This window comes from Hippocampus comes, unplaced genomic scaffold (genome assembly GCF_001891065.2).
Source record: "Hippocampus comes isolate QL1 unplaced genomic scaffold, H_comes_QL1_v1.1 scaffold428, whole genome shotgun sequence".
Classification (NCBI taxonomy): domain Eukaryota; kingdom Metazoa; phylum Chordata; class Actinopteri; order Syngnathiformes; family Syngnathidae; genus Hippocampus; species Hippocampus comes.
In genome coordinates this window covers 30,751-51,119 of record NW_017806065.1, presented here as the reverse complement: position 1 = coordinate 51,119, position 20,369 = coordinate 30,751, and the positions used below count along the sequence as shown (strand labels likewise).

Here is a 20,369-nt window from a genome sequence, read left to right as displayed (position 1 = left end):
TGACTGTTAAAGTCTTAATACATGAACACATCAGACTTGAGAAGGTTCCCTCTTGGTTCGGATTTAACGGATTGTGCAATGTCATAAAAGCTGACAAACTGACCTACTATTGGTTGCCAACAGTGAGACAAAAAAAAGTCCAAATGATACCTCCGGTCTATTGTAGTGCGCGATCGGATTTATGGTTTGTCTAATCGGAGGTCTCGCTGGAACCTGATGAATGATGGGGTGTGAGGGCGTGGCTCCAATTCATGGCAACGGCAGATTTAGCAGTTTGTCTTATTTATTTATATTTCTCGCTGCCGTCTGTCTCCTCGTCTTGCCGTCCCCGTTGAACCAAATTAAGGAAGAGAGAAGGAAGGCTCGTTAAAATATAAAAGCCCTCCATTAAAAATGTACGCCGGCCTCTCTTTCTCCTCTCCGCTGCCATTGTACGTTTGGGAATCCAGGCGATGATGAAAGACGGAGATTGGGGGAAGAAGGATGAGTGGCAAAATCCGACGTAAGGCAACGCACGGATGTTTGGACGGACAGATGGGAGACACGATACGCGAGCACCGAATGACACTCCGTCGTGCGACGCGTGGCCGACATTTTGTGTGACGAAAAAATTGTGCCTGCAATGAGAGGGGACGTTGGCATGCGGTTGGCAAGACCTTGTTGCTCGCCAGTGTGATTCATAAACAGACAAAGGATTTTGTTTTTCACCACACTTTTATTCACACTCGGGCGTGACGATGCAAGCGATGCTTCCAAATGCGACAACGCTTTCAAAGTTTATATGTATTTTAATATTTGTGCAATTCAATCTGATTGGCAGATTGTCTTTTAAGTTCTCCACATTTGCAAAGCTTCTGTTGCGACTGCGCTGTTTGTAGCCCCAGTGGTGAAAATAGCAAGAATATTTTTGTTGGAATTATTCTAAAATGTCCCCCTATATGGTCTGACTTTCTCCTTCACCACTCCATTCTTTACGCTCGGTGGCTGGTTTGCCCGATGAGCCAACTGCGTCCTTGGGATAACATCTGCAACAATCCCTTCGGCTTCAACTGCCGGCCACTGAATTAGTCACGGCAAATGGATATGTTTGGGAGAATTTGAGCAAGTCAGCCAAGCAGTATTAGCGTAAGCTAGCAACCAACGCGAGCAAACTCGCAGAGGAACGATGATGTAAAACACGAAACACTACTCTGAGGATTTGCGCCGCAGATCCATTTCTTCGGGCACCATTCTCACGTTAACTTTCAGTAATTTTGCCATTGTTGTCATGATGCATTTATCTCTCGACCGGAAATGGACATGCCATTGAACCACCGACTTGTATTGGACTAAAAATGCCGCCTACACAGCATAAAGTGAAGCGAAGCCATCGGCGGCCATCTTGCATTGCCACTGGCTTAGCGTGCCTTACTTGAATACATTGATTTCTCCATGACGTTTTCACTTTAGCCCTCTGGCTTCAGTTAGTTCAATTGTTAGTCCATTATGTGCACCGAACACCGAAAAGCGGAACCCATTCAGCTCGAGACAAGAGTCGATAAAGATTTTTTTCTCCCCAGAGTGGAAACAAATCACAAATCAGAGACATCACATCTGAATAAAAACTACGCATCATCATCTGTACAATAGTTAGCTTCTCGTCCCAAAAAAAAAAAAAAGCTATACATATATTTTCGAATACTTTTATTTATATTATTTTCATTTTTTATGGCCTGCTCAAAGTACAACAAAGATTTTTAACTGTATAGGGTGTAAGACCTTTTTTAAGGATGCCCACAAGGAAGCCGGCATCGTTAGACAAACGTGCACACCCCCCCCATCACACACACACACACACACACACACACACACACACACTTAAAGAGATCATCCCATCTCGTGCCAAAACAGTGAGTCTCCGCTGGAAGCTGCTTGGTGCCCTGGGAATTAGAAATCCCACAATCAAACATATGGGCATTGAGATAATTGTCAGTTGTTGTGTTGTCGTGTGCGTGCGTGTCCGACAGATGGATAGGATGCAGCCAAGCTCTCTCTCTCTCTCACACACACACACACGCACACGCGCACACACACACACACAAATGCACCCCACTCACTGTATGGCCCGGCAAACACCAATGAACAAAAAGAGCCCACACACAAGTTGCAAACATACATGTTCTAACAGGCAGATTCAATGGGACAGTCACACACAGGATGCCTTCGAAGTTTGGCCTCTTAGAAAGGTAGATAATGCCCCCAGCAGGCCAAAGGCAGAACTACAACAATTGGGAGTAAAAGACCGGAAGCAGGTTTTTAACGCTCACGAGCTTGAACGAAGTATTCAATAAATAATAATATAAGAAAAAAAAAACATACGTACACCTCAATTAATGTGAGAAAATGACGCAAAGACAAAAATGAGAATAATGTATCCATGCTACAGCACAATTACCATAGCTTCAGTGGGAAACAGATTTTAATTTATTATTTTTCAGTTTTACTTGACATTACATTTTAAGACCCAATTCCCAAACGCACAGCAATATCTCCTGCTTGTAACTTTTAAGTGGTGATTAATATATTAATATTTACCAATTAGTTAAAATTTACAGTACCCTGGTTCAGTCATTTTGTTCCTTTTGTCTGTCCCCCAAGGTGAGCTCTCACAGAGAAGACGGCAGTATGGGTCCTTTACGTGGTGGCCACTCGATGGCGGCGGGTCAGGTGCCTCAGCTGCCGGCTCAGTCGGCCACCTCGCCAGACCTCAGCCAACCCGATCCTTACCGCGGTAAGTCCCTTCATCATAAGGGAAGACTCATTGATCCAAATCATCATCCAACTTTTTGTGTTGCTGTACCTAAAGGGTAACATTTTTTTTTTTTTGTGTGTGTGTTTTGCCTTTTAATAATGAAAACATCCCGCGACCCTAGTGAGCATCAAGCGGTTCGGAAAATGAATGAATAATGAAAACAATGGCCCGTGAATAATTGGTAAAAGTTTTTAAAAGGCTCACTGACATGTAAGGGAAAACAAAATAGGGAACGTATATTAAAAAAAAACACACACAACAACAACAAAAAAGAATAAATACAGTTGTGTTATTTGGGTGGCGGTTACACGTCAAGCAAATTTGTTTTTGTTGCACAGCATGCTAGCAGTATCCCTCTCAACTTCAAATTACAAAAAAAATGTAATTGTATTCATATTACATTTTTGTCGGGGAGGTGAGTAATTTGTCCATAAATCATGAAGAAACATCAAAACCGACTTTTTTAAGAGGAGGTCGTTTCAGGCAAAAGTAGACACACGCGCTAAAGTCAAGGCTCAGCTGGCGAACCCCACATTTACTGAGCACTAAAACACTAAATAAATATACACTATGAATATGGAGGAGGGAAGTGTATATGAGCGCAATGTGAAACAAATTAGCCCTGAGCTCTTTTTAAAGGCTGCAAATGAGTTTGCTGGCAGCAAAGTTCAGCAAGCAGAAACTACAGCCAAGTGTGTAATGAGGTGAGAGAGAGGGAAACACACACTCAAGCAGAAAAAAAAGAGCCATTGCTCCTCATTCTAACACACACACACACACACACACACACACACACACACACACACACACACACACACACACACACACAGAGTGTAATGGAAGTGTTCAAGGCTGTGGGGAAAAAAGGAACTATTAAATCTGTTGGCAGGCATTGATTCACAATTGGTGATTAACCGTAAGTATTTCTATGATATTTTGTTTATTTTACAAAATATAATAGGAAATACAAAATCCAGCGTGCACCCCGCTTCTTGCCCAAAGTCAGCTGGGATAGCCTCCAGTTTACCTGTGATCCTAAAGAGGAAAAATAGATAAAGGGGATAGAGTATATATACTCAAATGTCATGTATAATGCAAAGTATTATAAACACGGGACAGGGATTCTTTTATCGACTGATACAACAACTCTGAGATATTTTCCTATTCAAAGATCGGAGAAACAACATTCATCGAATTGAACACGTATCCCCAAATTCACAAATGTGTCCAGTCTCCCTCAATGTGTGGGTTCATTCAGACCTTCAGACGGACAAAAGTCACTTTCACATTCAACTCATTGAAATGCAACTGTTTGTCCGCAAAGTAACAGTAATTGTACTGACGGACACATGGAAGCCAAACACAGGCTGTCACTCAAAAGTGAACACAAAATGCCTCCAGTCAGGCAGACGGAGATTCAAAATGGCCGACAGTTGGTGGTGTATGTGTGGGAACAGAGGAGAGTGTTCTGTTGACAGAGAATTTGGCAGCCTCCCAGTTACCGATCCATACAGACGTCAAATAAAGACTTAACTGTTCTACCGAGGAGAGAGAGAGACGGATAGGAGGCGAGAGCGGCATTTACATTTGCGCTACAGCTTGCGCACGGTCCACTTACTCTCAGATCTTTGGCTGTTTTCGTCGCCCCGTCCTTTTGTTTTGTTGATCCTGACATAAAATTGAGATGAGTGTCATAATAGTCATTTCAAATTGAATTCTTCTCTGTCTGTCCGTCTTTAAAATCCCAAATTTGTTGGATCGTACAAAACTGTCACTGCCATTGTGTGAAAACATCCGGGAAAATCAATTATAATATATGCTCAGTGCGATTACCATTCGATTCGATATGTGCTTGGAGCACTTACCACTCTCCAAATCCCCCCCAAACAGCAAACAGTTTTTCAAAAAAAAAATATGAAGCTCTCAAATATTTTGGGGGTGCTAGCATTGTTTTTATGCTAGACAGACAGCTAGCTAGCTAGCTAGCTAGCTTGTTCATTCAAGCACCTCTTTGTTTTTGCTCTTTGCAGCTCTCTCTGGAGGCCTTCAGGGCCAGAGCACCTCTTCCATCAGCTCAGAGATCAAGTCCGAGGATGAGGGCGATGAGAACCTCCTGCAGGACTCCAAGCCTTTGGACCCCAAGAAGGAAGACATGGACAGCAAGGATCTCAAAGGAATTGATAGGTCAAGATCTAGGTAACCCGCCAACCTCTTAGATGTTCGCTTCTATCAAAACTCTCATGAGGCTGGTTCCCCAAAGCATCTCCAGTTCTGAGAGACCCCGCCGAGCTGACGGTCGCCTTTATAACCGAAGCTCTTGCAGAAAGAGTGAATGGGAAAATGTTCTCTGGTTTTCAGAGAGCACTTGAACAAGGAAGGGCTTGAAATGGTGAGTGGTTTTGGGACCCAGCCTTTAGACTTTGATGAAGTGACCAAGTGTGACGAGAAGCAGCTAAATACATCCGCTAATGCTGAGGCATTTTTGCTCGAAAATCACCAGGCAGCTCTGTTTTGGGACGCGCGGCCGCTGCTAATGGATTTGAGTTCAGCCAGTGCTTTTGGCCGAGAACCGCGGCAGCGCTGTTGAGTCAAAATAGAGGTTTCTGGTGGACAAGAAGCTCCCGTTTGATCCTCTTTGTCTCTCCACGGTCTTGAGCCTGGTTTTAACTGTTTCTCACACAGCAGAGTAGAGCCCACCATCAATTTTCCCCAAAGAAGTGCTACATTGCATTCAGGGGACTGGAAACCAGCACCAAAAGATGTTTGATCACAAGCCGACGTGCGCCGCTGTCTATAGAATTACAGTGCAATGAATGGATCAATTTATTCGGCCATACTGTAAAAAATACAGTTTACATTACAAAAGACTAGAAACTTCCATTTAGGACACATAACAAGTAATATATTTTCCTGTTTCAATGATCAATGACTGCATTTGAACAAATTACAATCAAAATCACCCGATTCGTTTCCCGCCCTGGATGCAGCTCAGTAGCCTTCACTCCTCCAGAAATAAAAAAATAAAAATAAAAAATAAAACTGTTCAACTTGTTTTAGGGTTTTTGTTTTCCACCTGGAGGTGAAATGAATTGAAAACCATTTGGATCCCAAACCCAGAGACTTAGACATGATGATGGCGGTCATGATATTGATGATGTGAATCCATTTTTCTGTTCACCGACGGCTGATAAGAAAAGACCTTGAAACTGAACTTCCATCCTCAAATCTTTCTCCCATACCGCCACCCGTAACGTCCCCCGCCGCCGCCCGCCTTCTCCTTTTCGTCCACATCATTGGCCACCATAGCAACAACGACGATGAGGACCTGTCTCCGGAGCAGAAGATGGAGCGGGAACGGGAAAGGAGAATGGCCAACAATGCTCGAGAGCGCTTGCGAGTACGCGACATCAACGAGGCGTTCAAGGAGCTCGGCCGGATGGTCCAGTTGCACTTAAAAAGCGATAAGCCGCAGACCAAGTTACTAATCCTTCACCAGGCCGTGGCGGTCATCCTCAGTCTGGAGCAACAAGTCAGAGGTCAGTGTACTATCCGTAAAGGAAGCACAGAATTGAACCACGCTATGTATAGTCATTTCCATAAACGTATTTACTTGACTACAATTTTCTATAATAACCTTATTTGTGTTGTCTGGAGCAACAAGTCAGAGGTCAGTGTACTATCCATAAAGGATGCACAGAATTGAACCATGTACAGTCATTTGCATAAACATATTTACTTGACTACTATTTTCTATCACAACCTTATTTGTGTCGCTCATTTATAAACACATTTACAAAATGATTTAACAGACAGGATACTTTTCCTACCTAAACAACATTTTGAATTTTTTTTTTTGGAGAGGGCACTGTGCACAAATAAAAGTACTCTCAGTAAACGATCAATAGTATCATCTGTTGAAGGCTGGTAACACGCACTGTGCCAGGAGAGGGCAGCAATGCCTTGTTGAGCCCAGGTTTCTTTCTTCCCGGCTTTTCAAGGTCAACATTGTTGGCGCAGGTGATTGTTTTCGCATGATGATAGTTTCTGTCTCCTCCTCCGATTTTCCAGAGAGAAACTTGAACCCGAAGGCGGCCTGCCTGAAACGCCGCGAGGAGGAGAAAGTCACCGTGGCATCGGACGGCACTCCCCTCTCACTCGCCGCCGCGCACCACGCCGCCATGGGCGATGGCGCAAACCCATTGGGACAAATGTAAAATGCAGCAACATCTTCTCCCCCATTGATGGTCAGAAGATTTCACTTATTCACTAATCTGCTGTTGTACCTTCAACTCAAAGCCAAATTTGCGACTTGTTAAAATGTCCAGAATGATTTCGGCGTGCAACTTGCAATCTGACAAAAATCCATATGGAATTTGTCTTTGGGCTTTTGAAAAGCTTATTGTGATGGAAAAAAAAATGTCAGGAGAAAAAAAAGAGAGCGAATGATGCTGTTATTCAACAAGATGTCATTTCGATTGGATTCTGAAATTATGATGCAATCCCATGAATCCAAGCAGTCCAAAAAATGGCATGAAATTCAAACAGTCAGTTCCTGACAAGTAAAATGTGTACAGAGCTGATGATACAACAGCTGGACAAAAGAAACCGGACACGATTTAGTTTTCCGTCTGGTCTGGGTACATTGTAACAACAGATTGGCAGTAAGTGTGATTTTGATGTGTGACTTTATGTTCTGTCGTCATCGTTTTGTGTCTTTTTATTATTATTGAGAAACGCATTTGCGGTTCTGTTCTTGGCTGTGCAACACACAAAAGAAGAGTGAGTCCAAACACTCAGGTAAATTTGGTGGTCAGCTTGAATGGCCAATGGTCACATTTTTAGCTTTCAGGAATCAAGTCATTTATTGCCAATGACGGGACACCCGCAGAGGGGAAGAAACCTACAAAAATGCGTCACAATATCTATTCAATCTAACATCAAATTAAGGCAGGAACTCCGTTGTCAACCAAGGACCCCATGCACACTATGTACAGTCCGTTCGTCTTTCTGTCTGTCTGCCTGCCTGTGTATGTGTGTGTCGATGGTATTATGCGTGTGGTGTGCGCATGTATGTTCGTATTGTATGTATAGTGCCGTGTAAAAGTATCTTATCAAATTCTTTTTTTGCGCATTGCTTTCCCAACTTTGATATCGAAGATCAGCAAACAAATAGAAATATCAGACCAAGATACAGCAAGCACCACAGTGTCGCATATATATGCTGTGTGTGTGTGTGTGTGTGTGTGTGTGTGTGTGTGTGTGTGTGTGTGTGTGTGTGTGTGTATATAATATAACATGCGACACTGTGGTCAACTAGTGAGCTGGTTAGCACGTAGCATGTTCTCCCCGTGCCTGCATGGGTTTTCTCCGGGTACTCCGGTTTCCTCCTGCATTCCAAAAACCGGCATGACAGGTTCATGCAACACTCGGAATTGGACCTTGTGGAACCGTTCCGCTCGAACATGTGCTGTTCTTGAATCGCGTCGCACCCATGTGCATCGAGATGCATAGCAAACGGTCTTTTGTTTATTGAGAGATAATATAAATATAAACATAAAAATCTGGCATTTTTGTTCTGATCGATGATTTTGCAATTCACGAAACAAATGGCTATAGCGCCATTTGTTGATGATGTCTGCACGTGTCTTTCTCCCTCCAGGTCCAAGGTGCCAGAGTTCATCAAAATGATGAGTGACCACTTCCTCTGACAGTGTTTCGACGACACCCCAGCAATCAATCAAACCCACCGTCGCTTGGCCAAACCAATCAAGATTCTCCGGACCAATCGGATAGGCCTTAGGGGTTTCCTCCGTGTTCTAATCTTCCTCTTCAACTTTGCCTCCCTCTTCTTTCAACAAAACAAACCGCGCCGTCACGAACTCCTGCTTTGTGGAGACGCCCGTTGGCCCATGCAACAGTCGGCTCTTTGTGGGAGATGTTGTCATGAAGTTACTGCAAAGGGAAAGAAAACCTACGACCAATCATTTATGAAATCCTTCTACTTTTACAACAAGCACCATTCCCGGTTTTAAGAACATTGGGCTCGATATCAGATCTGTGTAGTGCTGTATATGTACAAATATAGAGAAAAAAAAAACACACAAAAAACGGACTCATGCAGTGGGGAGCATCGGGGAGGCAAACAAAACATATCAAATATTTGAAGAGATTTTTTTTTTTTTTTTGGTTTGTTTCGAGCAACAATGTGCAGCCTCACCATGTCTCTGACTGAACGGCAAACTAATGCCACACTGTGGATGAAGCTGTGCCTGACGTCCTCTTGGATGCAAAACAGTGAAACGGTCAGATGGATACACAAGGAGAAACGACATAAAACAAACGCTCGTCAAGTTTCCTGCAGATGACAGGTCACGGATTCAGTATGGATACAAAAAAAAAGGCATTTTTTGCGATGGGAAAAAAAAAACATGTTTTTTTTAACCTAAATGATACCTAGTCAAAGCAGAAAAAAAAAAATCCCCTTCTCACACAGGTCAAAAAGTATCATCTCGATGTTGACTCATGTTTCATGCGAATAACCATTTCACCGTTTCCTAACCATCCATCCTTTTTTCTCCATCTTTATTCGTACTTGTGGGTGAGCTGGAGCCCGCCTCCAGCTGACTTTGGGCGAGAGGCGGCATAAACGCGACATTGCTCGGCAGATCGTAACCAGACTGCAAAATTGGAAAGCCTGATTATTTTGGGGAGCTGATGCAAAAAAAATATTTAAAAAAATACTTACTATTCCGAGGGCTAAAGTGCAGGACACGCAAATAAACAAATCTACCGAGGGGCTGGGGGTACTGCGATCACTCCGAGTTGGGAAATTGCACCAAGAAAGGACGAATCAGACAGACAAAATGTAGACATATTGAATTAGGTCAAGAGGGCTTGTGATCATGCAAAAGCTGATCATCACAGCCTCAACAAAAACATCCCGCCTCACCGTATATCTTTGCATCAAAGAAGGCCACGGGATAGGGGGGAAAAAAAAGAGAATAGAACTGTGTAATGGAAGTGTATCTTAGGACGCCTTCTGCACATTCCGCAAATACGCCGCTCAAGGGAGTGCTGAGGAAGTCAACCCGGCAGTGAAATGGACCGACTTCCATCAGGTTTCAATAGCCAAAGAGAATATTGGATCACATTGCAGCAAGGCAAGACCAAAAAAAAAAAAATCGGTCAGTTTTAGGCTAACGCGTCGGTGACTAAATTGCCATACCCTTTGTGAATTGGTTCATCGAACCAAAGCCTCATCCAAAGCTAAACCCTCTCACATGTCCCCAAATACCTCAAATTAGCGGGGGTTGTCTTCATGTTTGAACCATGGGCAACATGACGTCGCCTTTGGATTTTCTCCTGATGCTATTTTGGTCTTTGCTAACATGCAGGACAGCTCCACATAGCGACGAGTGTCAACGCTGGTAAAGCATTCCCATCAAAAAAGAACCATCTCATCTCATCCTCAATTTTGTGCAGTCCGTGGTTGCTCTATCTGGCCAAACATCTGGTATGAAAGTCCGAGTTTTTTTTTTTTTTTTCCTTTCACTTTCAGTTCAGACCATCAAACTGTTTGACGTCCAGGGGGCCCCGCCGTACTTTTCCGCCAACCTTTTATACGGACGGACTCCTGTGATTTTCTTTCTTTCCGAATCATCTGCGTTGTTATTTGAAGTCTCAGTATGAGACATTGTGCTGTATTTTAACAGTAAAAGTCATGAGTCGTGCCCGATCGTATCAGTTTGCAGTGAATGTCGAACCTCTGAAAACAGACAAGGCCAACCAGAATATTGTTTCTTACACTTTTACCTCCACCAGTTTGACATCTTTGAAAACCAATATGTTTGATTCTCAAGCTCAGTGCTGTCCTTTGTGCTGATCCAAGCCTTATGAGCCCGAACAATGTGGTCTAGAGCCCCCACCCGCCTCCCCCCCATCCAATCCCTTAGCCCCAGAGCGGTCCCAGAGATGCAATTTGAACATTCACACTTCTACCAATGTGCCTTTTTAGAGTTCATATCATTGGAGTTGCCAGAGGAGGAGCTGGTCTTTCATAGGATGCAAGCTTAGGGAAACCTGTTGTTGGTCATTAGGTTCTATGCAGTCAGGTTTTTATACCAGACCTGGGAATTTAAAAAAAAAATCAAAAAAAGTTGGAAAAAAACAAACAAGAAAACAAAAAATAAAAAAAGTATTTTTGGGATTTAAAAACAAAAAGAAAAATAAAGTGTATTTGATGTACTGTATGCTTATGTGTAACTAGAGCGTGTTCTGACAGACGCTTTTAGCAAAACGAGCCCTCGCCCCGGTTCTCCCAGCCCCTTGGAAGACATCCATAATCCTGCACCAAGGCCCCGTTTTCATGGTGAACGCGTCTCTTCTTGTAATATAGCTGATCAGCTTTTTATCAATATTTGATGGGCTTTTCCTTGGGCCAATGTAGTCTCCAGTACAACGTGTGTGGTTGTATGTTGTAAAGCGCTTTTTTTTTCCTCCTTTTATTTTTTTAAGGAAAATAATTTTCTTGTTCATTTTTATTTGTATGTTCTGGTTTACATGTCTATTACAGAAAATAGAAATAAAAAAATAAAAATCAACACAATTTACTATCGTTAGTGTTGTTCTCTGACAAGCGTCCATTTTGGCACAGTTAAAATCCTACTCAATCAACGGGAGGGCACAGAAACTGGAAAATAATCTATTTGAATAGATCAATTTATATATAAATGTACAAAAAAATATATACAATATATAAGGAGGGTGAAATTTTTCATTTGTTTTTATTTTGGGTTCTTTTTTTTTCCTCTGTTGCAAATAAGCATTTTGCTGGGGGAGGAATACATTTTTTTTTTTCCAAAGACTGAACTGCCAGGCCCCCAGTGTTACAACTCATCAGCGGATTCTGTTATTTCTTCTTATGTTGCCATGACAACCTCTGCCTCTGACTAATATGGCGCCGTGCACAGGACAAAATGGCACCGGAGGTCCAACAGCGACACTCACCGCTATCCATCATGGCGGTGACACACAGACTTTGTAAATTGTATGCAACAAAACAGCAAACCGAACCCATATTTTGAAATTGTGTATGTAAAAGTTATATTTTTACATGTAGATGTTGTTATTTGTGTTCTTAGAACGCTGATTTTTTTTTTTTTCCCTTTCCCGGGATTATTTTGAAAATGTGTGTTTAAAAAAAGGAAATGTCATATTGAAGTCATTGTAAGATCAGAAATTCACCAACTTTTTTTTTTTAAATCATGTTGGAGATGTTCGGGATGTTAGGACAATGATGGCTGACAAGATCAAAACGGTATATTTGTTCGATTTCCCCATGCCTCAGAATATGTCCACTGTAATTGTTTTTTTTTTTGTTGTTTTTTTTTTTTTTTTTACCTTCCGGATAAAAGTGTAAATAGTTACCAATCAAATTCTGTGAGGTTTCAGTGGGGTGAGGACTTGCCTATGAGATGTGACAATGATGATGAAGCTGTTTTTAATAAAATAGTATTTGTCTGTTTACAGCAGCCAGTTGCCAACTCTCCGTTGTCCGTTGTACGCGGCGCTGTCATCGTAGTTGCGGGCCAGCAGAAGTGGAAGTCACATGATTATCTTCTGTAAGAGCCAGGCCAAGGCATTTTTTTTCAGGGCGGGAGGGTCAAAAGTGCGTATTTCAACATTGTTATATAAAATTGGATTATCCTCCAACATATTTGTCACAGCAGAACTTTGATTGTGTGTTGAATGACACCGACGTGAATTTACTTGAAGTGTCGGGAAATAAGTGACCTGATGTACCCAAAGAAAGTCCGTCGATTCAAACGACTCTTGTGGCAATGGGCCTGCTCTGACGCCTGTGTATTTATTTCTTCGAGGTGTAAATGGAAGTCCCGCGGAACACGATTCGTAATCAAGTTTTGTAAAAAAAAATAAATAAATAAAAAATTATAAGAAGAATTAATAATAACAATCGTAACATTGGACTTTTCTAATATAAATGAAGAAGTTGTCAGCAAATGATCGTATCAGCTGTTTCCCCAAAACAATTTCAGATGGCGTGCAAGGCAGTTTCAGTTTGATTTTAATGTTTGCCATGACAATTGACTTTTGTGTCAGAAGGCCGTGCTGCTTCGAATCGGACCTAGCTTGAACGCTAGGATTTGATCTGTCAGTGTAAAATAAATGTGTTTTTTCATAATGTTATTTTTGCGACATTTCCTTTCCACAATTTTCCATTGGTTTTTATGATCATGTCATTTCGCATTGTCATCATTTTGTCTTACCCTCTTCGCCAACGTGTTGATTTCTTCTCCCTCCCTGTTGTACATACGCATCTCATTTCTGTTTTTCTGTGACTGTGCCAAGAGCTTTGTAATCTGTTACTCTGTACCAGTTTTCCTGCAATAATGAGTTGAATTCCAAAATCTCCACTCGTGTCCTTTGTTGTCACGATTAATTATCATACAGTAACGTTTAACTGACAGGCAGCGATATGTGGACCATGTCTGAATTTGCATTTTTTCTATGAAATATAACTGAGGTCATCTAAAAAAAAAAGAAAGGGAATAGATAATGTTTTTCTACTCTAAACATTCCAACAACAACAACGTTAAATTCTGAAACCTCCTAAAGTAATGATGACATGTGAGAAAAAACATGGATTACCCAAAAGTAACAGCGAAGAGTATTTGGTGGAGAGTTGTCTTTTCCATCAGGGTTCAGCTACAACGCATCCAAAAACTTTACAGCACGAGTCGGATGAAATTAAATGGAGCGTAGCAATAATAAATCCACTGCGGTCATTTTATATTTCAATAACGAATGGGGTTTGGATTTGTTTGGGCTTGGATCACACTGTAGTACATTTTTAAAGGATCAGATTGTGTCGAGTCAAGTTTATTTGTGTCGCTCTAAATCACAAAAGAGTCTCCGAGGGCTTCCCAAGCCCACAGTTGACAGATATTGGCGACATTCCCTGATCTAACCCCGCAACTGGGCAAGGCAATCTCAAAAACTCTACGTGGGAGGGAATAAGTAAGAAACCTTGAGAAGGGGCCACAGATGGTGGGGAAACCCTCTTCCCCGATGACCAGGCTCCAATGGATTCATACCTCATTGAAAGGACTTGCAAGTATCTTGCCTTCTTGCTGACGAACACAGAAGGAGCATTCGAAGAGAGATCGATGCGGCTTCTACTGTCACACTGTCGTTTTATCTGACACTGGCTGATGCAGTGGTGGAGTGAGGAGGTTAAGGATCATCACGGTGCGCCAAAAGTTGGACCTCCTGCACATTGATAGGAGCCAGTCATTGTGGCTTGATTTTTTTTAAGACCCCCTCCTTTTTACCACCACCATCACTCTTCCTTGGCTTGATTTCTGACCTCACGACTACGTCAGCGCACAAAAGTGATACGCTCAATAGTGCGTTCAAACTTTTGTAGAAATTTGGATTAGGTGGCCGCCATAGGAATGCAATTCCATTGTGCCAACTTCCCTTCTTTCCACGGGCAAGTCGACTGTAACAGAACACATTTTTTTTTTTTTTGCGACTGATGTTTTTGTTTGGATTGGACAGGCAAGATTGCAGAAGCACTCCCAGTTACAAGTTACGGTGACCTCAGCGAAAGAATGTGTCATGTTTGCCTTACCGTCCAGCTACTGACCTTCTCACCTTTCATATGAATAGTTGTTTTTCTGCTGTTTCCAAATCTATTTGAACGGCCAATCAATTGTGAGCGATAAGGCTGGCCAAGTGGTGATTACATCCCGTTTGTCATTCCAGTACTTGCTCTCTTGAAAGGGTGAATTGTAGTAGTTGTTATCTGTCAAGTAAAGGACATTTTTAACTAAACGTTGTGACAATGTCCGACCGCTAACCTGATATCGGATGCCTTACGTGTGTTTAATGAAACATGAAATTGCAACACGTGTTGGGTTGAGCTCACCTGCAGATAAAAATAACCCTGAGCCAATTCTCCTCTGGTGCACCGTGTCGTCATTGTTTAGTTATATTCGCATTGATGTCCGCCGACATTCTTGACTGATGATATTTTTGCTGCTTTTGGTTGGTCATCGGATTATATGCTTTTGTCCAAAGTAATTCCTAAAAAAATGTCGATAAATCTGAGCTACCTGACTAAATATAAATGATCTGAAGCAGTAAATCCCCATCGCGGCGGCGTCAGTTTCGGTCTGAACTCTTGAGTTTTGTTACTGGAATGATTTCTGAAAGGCTTCTCATCAAGTTCAAGAGAAAAAAAAAACACTGTTGAGTATTAGCAGACGAACTCTCGGTCACAGAGGTTATGAAGACGACAGGAGCAAAAACTTACTAAGCACTTTGCAGCATTGCACAAAAGCGAGCTGTTTTTCTGCATAACTGTTGAAGTGAATCAGCCGCCTATCTCATGTAAGTTATTGCGGCAGAGGGAGTTATCAGCGTGAGTAAAGGTTGCCTTTTCGTGGGACGCTCCCATCTTCAGAATTTCACTCCAGTCACACCCTGAACAACAGGTGACACACACAGCCACGACTGCTTCAAACCAATGGAAGGATTCACAATTATATAACAGGGATTATTTTACTCAGCGTTAAGATTGAAAAGATTACAATTCAAGCAACTCATCAAATTCCACTTCAGATGCGTTGCTGTGAGATCATGACAATATTCAAATGTACCCGTGCCCTTAATGTCGTCTTCGGGACCAACCCTAGCTTTCCAGTGGGCATCCGTTGTCAATTCAACATTCAATATGACATCAAAATGCAAAAGGAAGATAAATCCAGTTGGCCTCTGGGGTCTGAAGACTCGGGTCACTTGGTGGCGCCCAGAGTTCAAAGCAAACATGATGAAGCAGCATTTAGCTGTTATGCTGCACACAAATGGAATAAGCTGCCAACAGAAGTGAAGTCAGGCAAAAATGTGCTCTTTTCACTTTCTTAGGGTGAATATAAAGCATTTTTCAAAACCTGTTCTCCAAAAACATGTTCTTGCACTGTAAATTCTGTTGGTCATTTTATTGAGCTTTTTTTATTTCTTTACTTTGCTTTTAAGTGTCGATCACTATTTTGCTTGTAAATGCTTTTAAGTATTGTACTTTTAATGATGTGAAGCACTTTGAGTTACCTACTGGACGAAATGTGCTAAGATATGTAAAGCTGCCTCGCCTTGCCCACAGTCGCCGTGGAGGCCCTATGAAGTGCACAAAGTTTGTAAAAAAATTGTACCTTGAGGACCTTTATGCTTACTGTTGCCACATTTTGCACTTGTAATTATATATTTCAAGACTAGAATGTTGTAGATTTGACCTCACTGGACTCCAACATCACTTCCAATTCGGAAGACAATTTACACAATTTAAAAGCATGTTTAATTTCTTCACAGTCAAGCTCTTGCATGTGTGTTTTCTGGAGTAAGATACCTGTAGTATCCAACCTGTTGAATGGGTGTGTTTCCCAGACCATGCACGGAAGAATGTGAGGCGTGATTACCAGTTTTGAGCAACACAAGCAATCCTGTGTTCAGGCCAACCTCATAGCAACCAGCTGCTGTTGAACCCACAATCATCTTCGGGAGCTCACTCGCAAACTGTCGTTACAAGAAACTGTTTCTATTGCGACCTTGATGACTTGAATCACCAACTGCTTATTGTCTGCAATTCAACCAAGTGTGAATGTAAACATATATAGTGTTCAAAGTCGTCAAATCTCAACCGGTGAGGGCGGTGGCTGGACCGTGCAGGACACCGCCTTTTTGTATCGAGAGATAAACAGATTGCAGTGTTGAGAAATTGTTCGACTTTATCAATACTTCATTACTGTACTTAAGTTGATTTGGGGGGGGAATTTGTAAATTTCCTGACTACTCGTGTTGATTTTTTTAAGGGGACTTTTTACTCAGACCCCCTACATTTGAAAAGCATGTCTTAGTGTTCTACTCCTCTCATTGTTCAAAATAGGCCAGTTACTTTTTTTTTTCCAACCTCCACAGTTGACGAGACAATGTGAAAATGTCATCATCATGTTAATAGACTGAGATCTTGGTGACTTGTGAAATTAAAAAAAATGTAGTAAAATAAAATACAAACACTAAAATAAAAAACAGAGACAGCAGCAACATGGGGGTATGTGAACCAGAGAACATTAACTACAAGGGCAAAAAAAAAGTTATGTAATTCAGCATTTGGGTTATGTTGTTTTGATTTGCTCATCCAGGACTAGTCATGTCAGTCCTGATTATCCAGTCAGAGTACAGTTTGCAGCAAAGCTGTGTCCAGTGATCAGACCCCCCCTCCCCCCCCCACACACACACACATACACTCCTCCACCCTCTCAGAATGACTTTCACAAGAGGCAAACTTTGTGTGCAGTTTATTTTCTGATGTGCCAAGTAAGGAAAACGAGGACTGCAAAAAAATCACGTTTACTTTTCGACTTTAGGTGCATTTCAATCTGTTTAGTTATGGGGAAAGAAATGGAATCAACATTTCTCCTGTTCATAATCAAGTATCCCTATTTAGAGTGAGTACTTTTGCCACCTCAGATAGATAGATAGATAGATAGATAGATAGATAGAACTCTTTGGCTCTCCCTCCATTCTTCCTTCTCGGGTACCTGGTTGAGCAACACTTCGTGAGCGTGCGTCATGACGTCACTTCCTGGGTAGACGCGCGCTCTCTACGCACGCTGTTTCGGAATGCTGCAGGTGTAGCCTGGGACCCACCCACCAGGCAAACTCTTGACAAGTCAACTTGTGCAGCCTGTCAGTGTGCACGCCAGCACCGCAGAGGCATCGGCAACAGGTAAGAAATGATCGACGCTTTCTTTGACTTGACAACTCGAACAGTTTTCACTTGGCAGCTGAAAGTTCCTTTCGCCGACGCTCCGTGACTTCTGCTGGCGTGACTCGGTCGCGACTCTAAACTTTTGAGACGTGCTCTGGATAGACCAAAACGCTTTCAGCGTGCGATGCAACCTATGAAAACAACAGATAAAACGGTAGTTTGTAGTGCTGAAGAGCGAAGCTGAATTGAATTTTCTTTAGTTCTTACCTTTCGGCACGATTTCCGTCGAGGAATGACATAATGGTGTATCGTAGGCTGTACAGTTTAAAGACTAAAGCTGTGTGGACACTTTGTAGTCTTAATGTTGTGCTCCCGGGCACGCCATACCCTTGCAAAGGGAAATAAGAGCCAAATACAAAAGATGTAGTTAAAAAAAAAATGCCATCAGGTATATCCACTTTTGGATGACACTGCCAACACTTTTATGTTCTGAATGAACAGCGTGATTCAAACTGCTCTTTCACTCTTATGTTGCTCCCAGGCCTGCACTGTCATTCCACTCCATAATATCACTACTACTATGAATAATGATAATAAAAAAAAATAATATAATAATGACTTTGATTTATATAGCACCTTTCGTGGGGCACTTGGCAGTTATATGCACGGGCGTAGGTCTCCCCGAGGTGACTGGGGAGAACATCCCAACAAACATGCTAATATCTGACCCAAAGTCTTGCTGCAACAGTCCAACAAAAACACTTTAAATCATAGTATGACAGTTTTGTAACTAAGGGTCACGATTGTGGCATCATTGTGAAACTGTCAGATAGGGAGGGGAAGGCAAACTACTACTTTCCTTATTACTGCACATTGTTACTTCCTGTAAGATGTCGACGATGATGGGCTGCCATTCTGTCATGGGTGGGACAATTCAAGACTCATTTCCATTTGTTCAATGGCTTAAATATACAGCATGTTATTGTTTTTTTCAAAGCAAAACTCGATGTTGAGTCAAAGGGCGCGTCTGACTGTACTCTGCACTGTGCTCCGATAAGGAAGACGCACAGAAAGAATCTTTATTGCGGCTGGGCGGACGGTCGCTCATGTCCCCAACTTCAGCTCGCGTGAAGCCACACATTACGTGCTGAGAGCTTACGACGGCTTTCATAAATGTTCTTTGTTGCTTTGAGAAAAACTGAAGAGAGTGTGACAAAGGCCACATTATAAAATTGATGCAAATACTGTATGAGAGCTTCTTGTCGATGTCTGGCCTCAGCACCAGTAGCGTGTGTCAGTGTCTATTCGACGTCGACACATTTTCGCTTCTCACGCCAGAGCGTTTAGCCATTGATGGCAGTCCAAACACTCGCGTATAATAAAACAATCATTCTGAATCCAGTTCAGACAAGTCAAGTCAAGAATGCAGCCAACTGTGACGTTTTTAATTTGACTTCTTTTTTTTTTTCTTTCACACATATGCCAGGGACATGGTGCTGTCAGAACATGTTGCAAGAGAAAAAAAAAGTTGTGCACATAGTTTCAATGCGTCCACAGATTGAATTTACAAAAGCCTGTAAACCAATCATCATTCACTGACTATAAAACAGCTGACGCGCTGCTCGGTTGACGCCTGAGTCGCCATGTGGCATTCCGTCGGTGAAACATTGTCAACGGCGTCCACCCGCATTGGCAGACACGCCAATCACTCGTGCGAGTGAAAGTCTTTTGACAAGTTGGGGAATGCTGACAGTCAACTCAGTATCAGCTGTTAGCATCTAAAAGTCTGCGTTTAGCTCTTCGCTGCATGTGTTCGGGTTGTGTGAAAACTAGTCTGTTCGTGTGTAAATGTGATAAGTTGTAGTCAACGGCTTTTTTTTTTTTCCAAGTGCACGGCATGGGAAATGTGACGAACAATTGATCTGCTGAGATCCAACGCAAGAGACAGGTCAACTTCTGGATGTTGTTTTGACAAAGATGACAATGCTTACCTTGTTTAACGTTTTTTAATCTGTCTGTTTTGGTGTTCAAATGATTGCATGGCGTATTACGCAGCCGGCTCTCAAATAGGTTTTATCGCGTCATTGAATAAATTAAATAGGACGTTGAAAGCGCTTTACAATATGATGCAGCGCAACATACTACAACCAAAAACTTTCTTACATCAAAATATCGTCATGCCGAATATTCTACCTGCGTCATAGCGGGTGTGTGAGTGTCTAATAGAATGAAATGGACACCCACATCCCTGTTTGTTGTTATTTTTCCCCTCCCGAGTACTGTTTGGATTACATGAACACGATCTGAGAGGCCCTTACTTTATCAGACTTGAAAAACATTTTTAAAACTCAAATCCAGAAAGGGTTAACGGACACTCAAATATCCACTGATGTGCAGGGATTAGTCCTCATTCACATCTCTCACACGTACACTCGAGGGCACACCCTCCCTCTCTCTCTCTCTCACTCTCGCACACGCAGGCGCTCTCTCTCTCTCGCGCTCTCACAGTATTTCTCACTGTCTCTTTATTGTGTTTAATGGGCCCGCATTCTTTCCCTTGACTTCAGCACAGACAGTTAACCAACCAGACCAACAAGAAAGCACAACTCTTGGCCCTCACGCAGCCACTGCATTTCAATTCAAGCTCTCCAAATAAAGCCTTATTAGCAAGAGTCGCATATAAATTTAGCGTTATGTAGGCAAGAAAAGCAAGGGCAGTGATAAATAAGAGTCTCAATTTGAAGAAGTTATTTGTTGTTCTTTCCCCTCTTGCTTTTGCTCCACTCCCTC

General features: G+C 42.2%; 1 protein-coding gene across 5 annotated transcripts in view; it reads left to right on the top strand.

The window, feature by feature from the left end:
• Window positions 1-13,220, top strand: part of tcf4 (transcription factor 4) — a 144,430-nt gene extending 131,210 nt beyond the window's left edge. For 3 of the 5 annotated variants that reach the window (XM_019893444.1, XM_019893443.1, XM_019893446.1), the window contains 5 exons: window positions 2,638-2,770; window positions 4,822-4,975; window positions 6,098-6,327; window positions 6,860-7,001; window positions 8,451-13,220. In XM_019893444.1, coding sequence (XP_019749003.1) covers window positions 2,638-2,770; window positions 4,822-4,975; window positions 6,098-6,327; window positions 6,860-7,001; window positions 8,451-8,499 — 708 coding nt within the window. In that variant the 3' untranslated portion in view covers window positions 8,500-13,220. Of the gene's footprint in view, window positions 1-2,637; window positions 2,771-4,821; window positions 4,976-6,097; window positions 6,328-6,859; window positions 7,036-8,450 lie in introns of all 5 variants that reach the window. The other 2 variants (XM_019893445.1, XM_019893447.1) reach the window with 1 other exon arrangement.
• The last annotated feature ends 7,149 nt before the right edge of the window (window positions 13,221-20,369 follow it).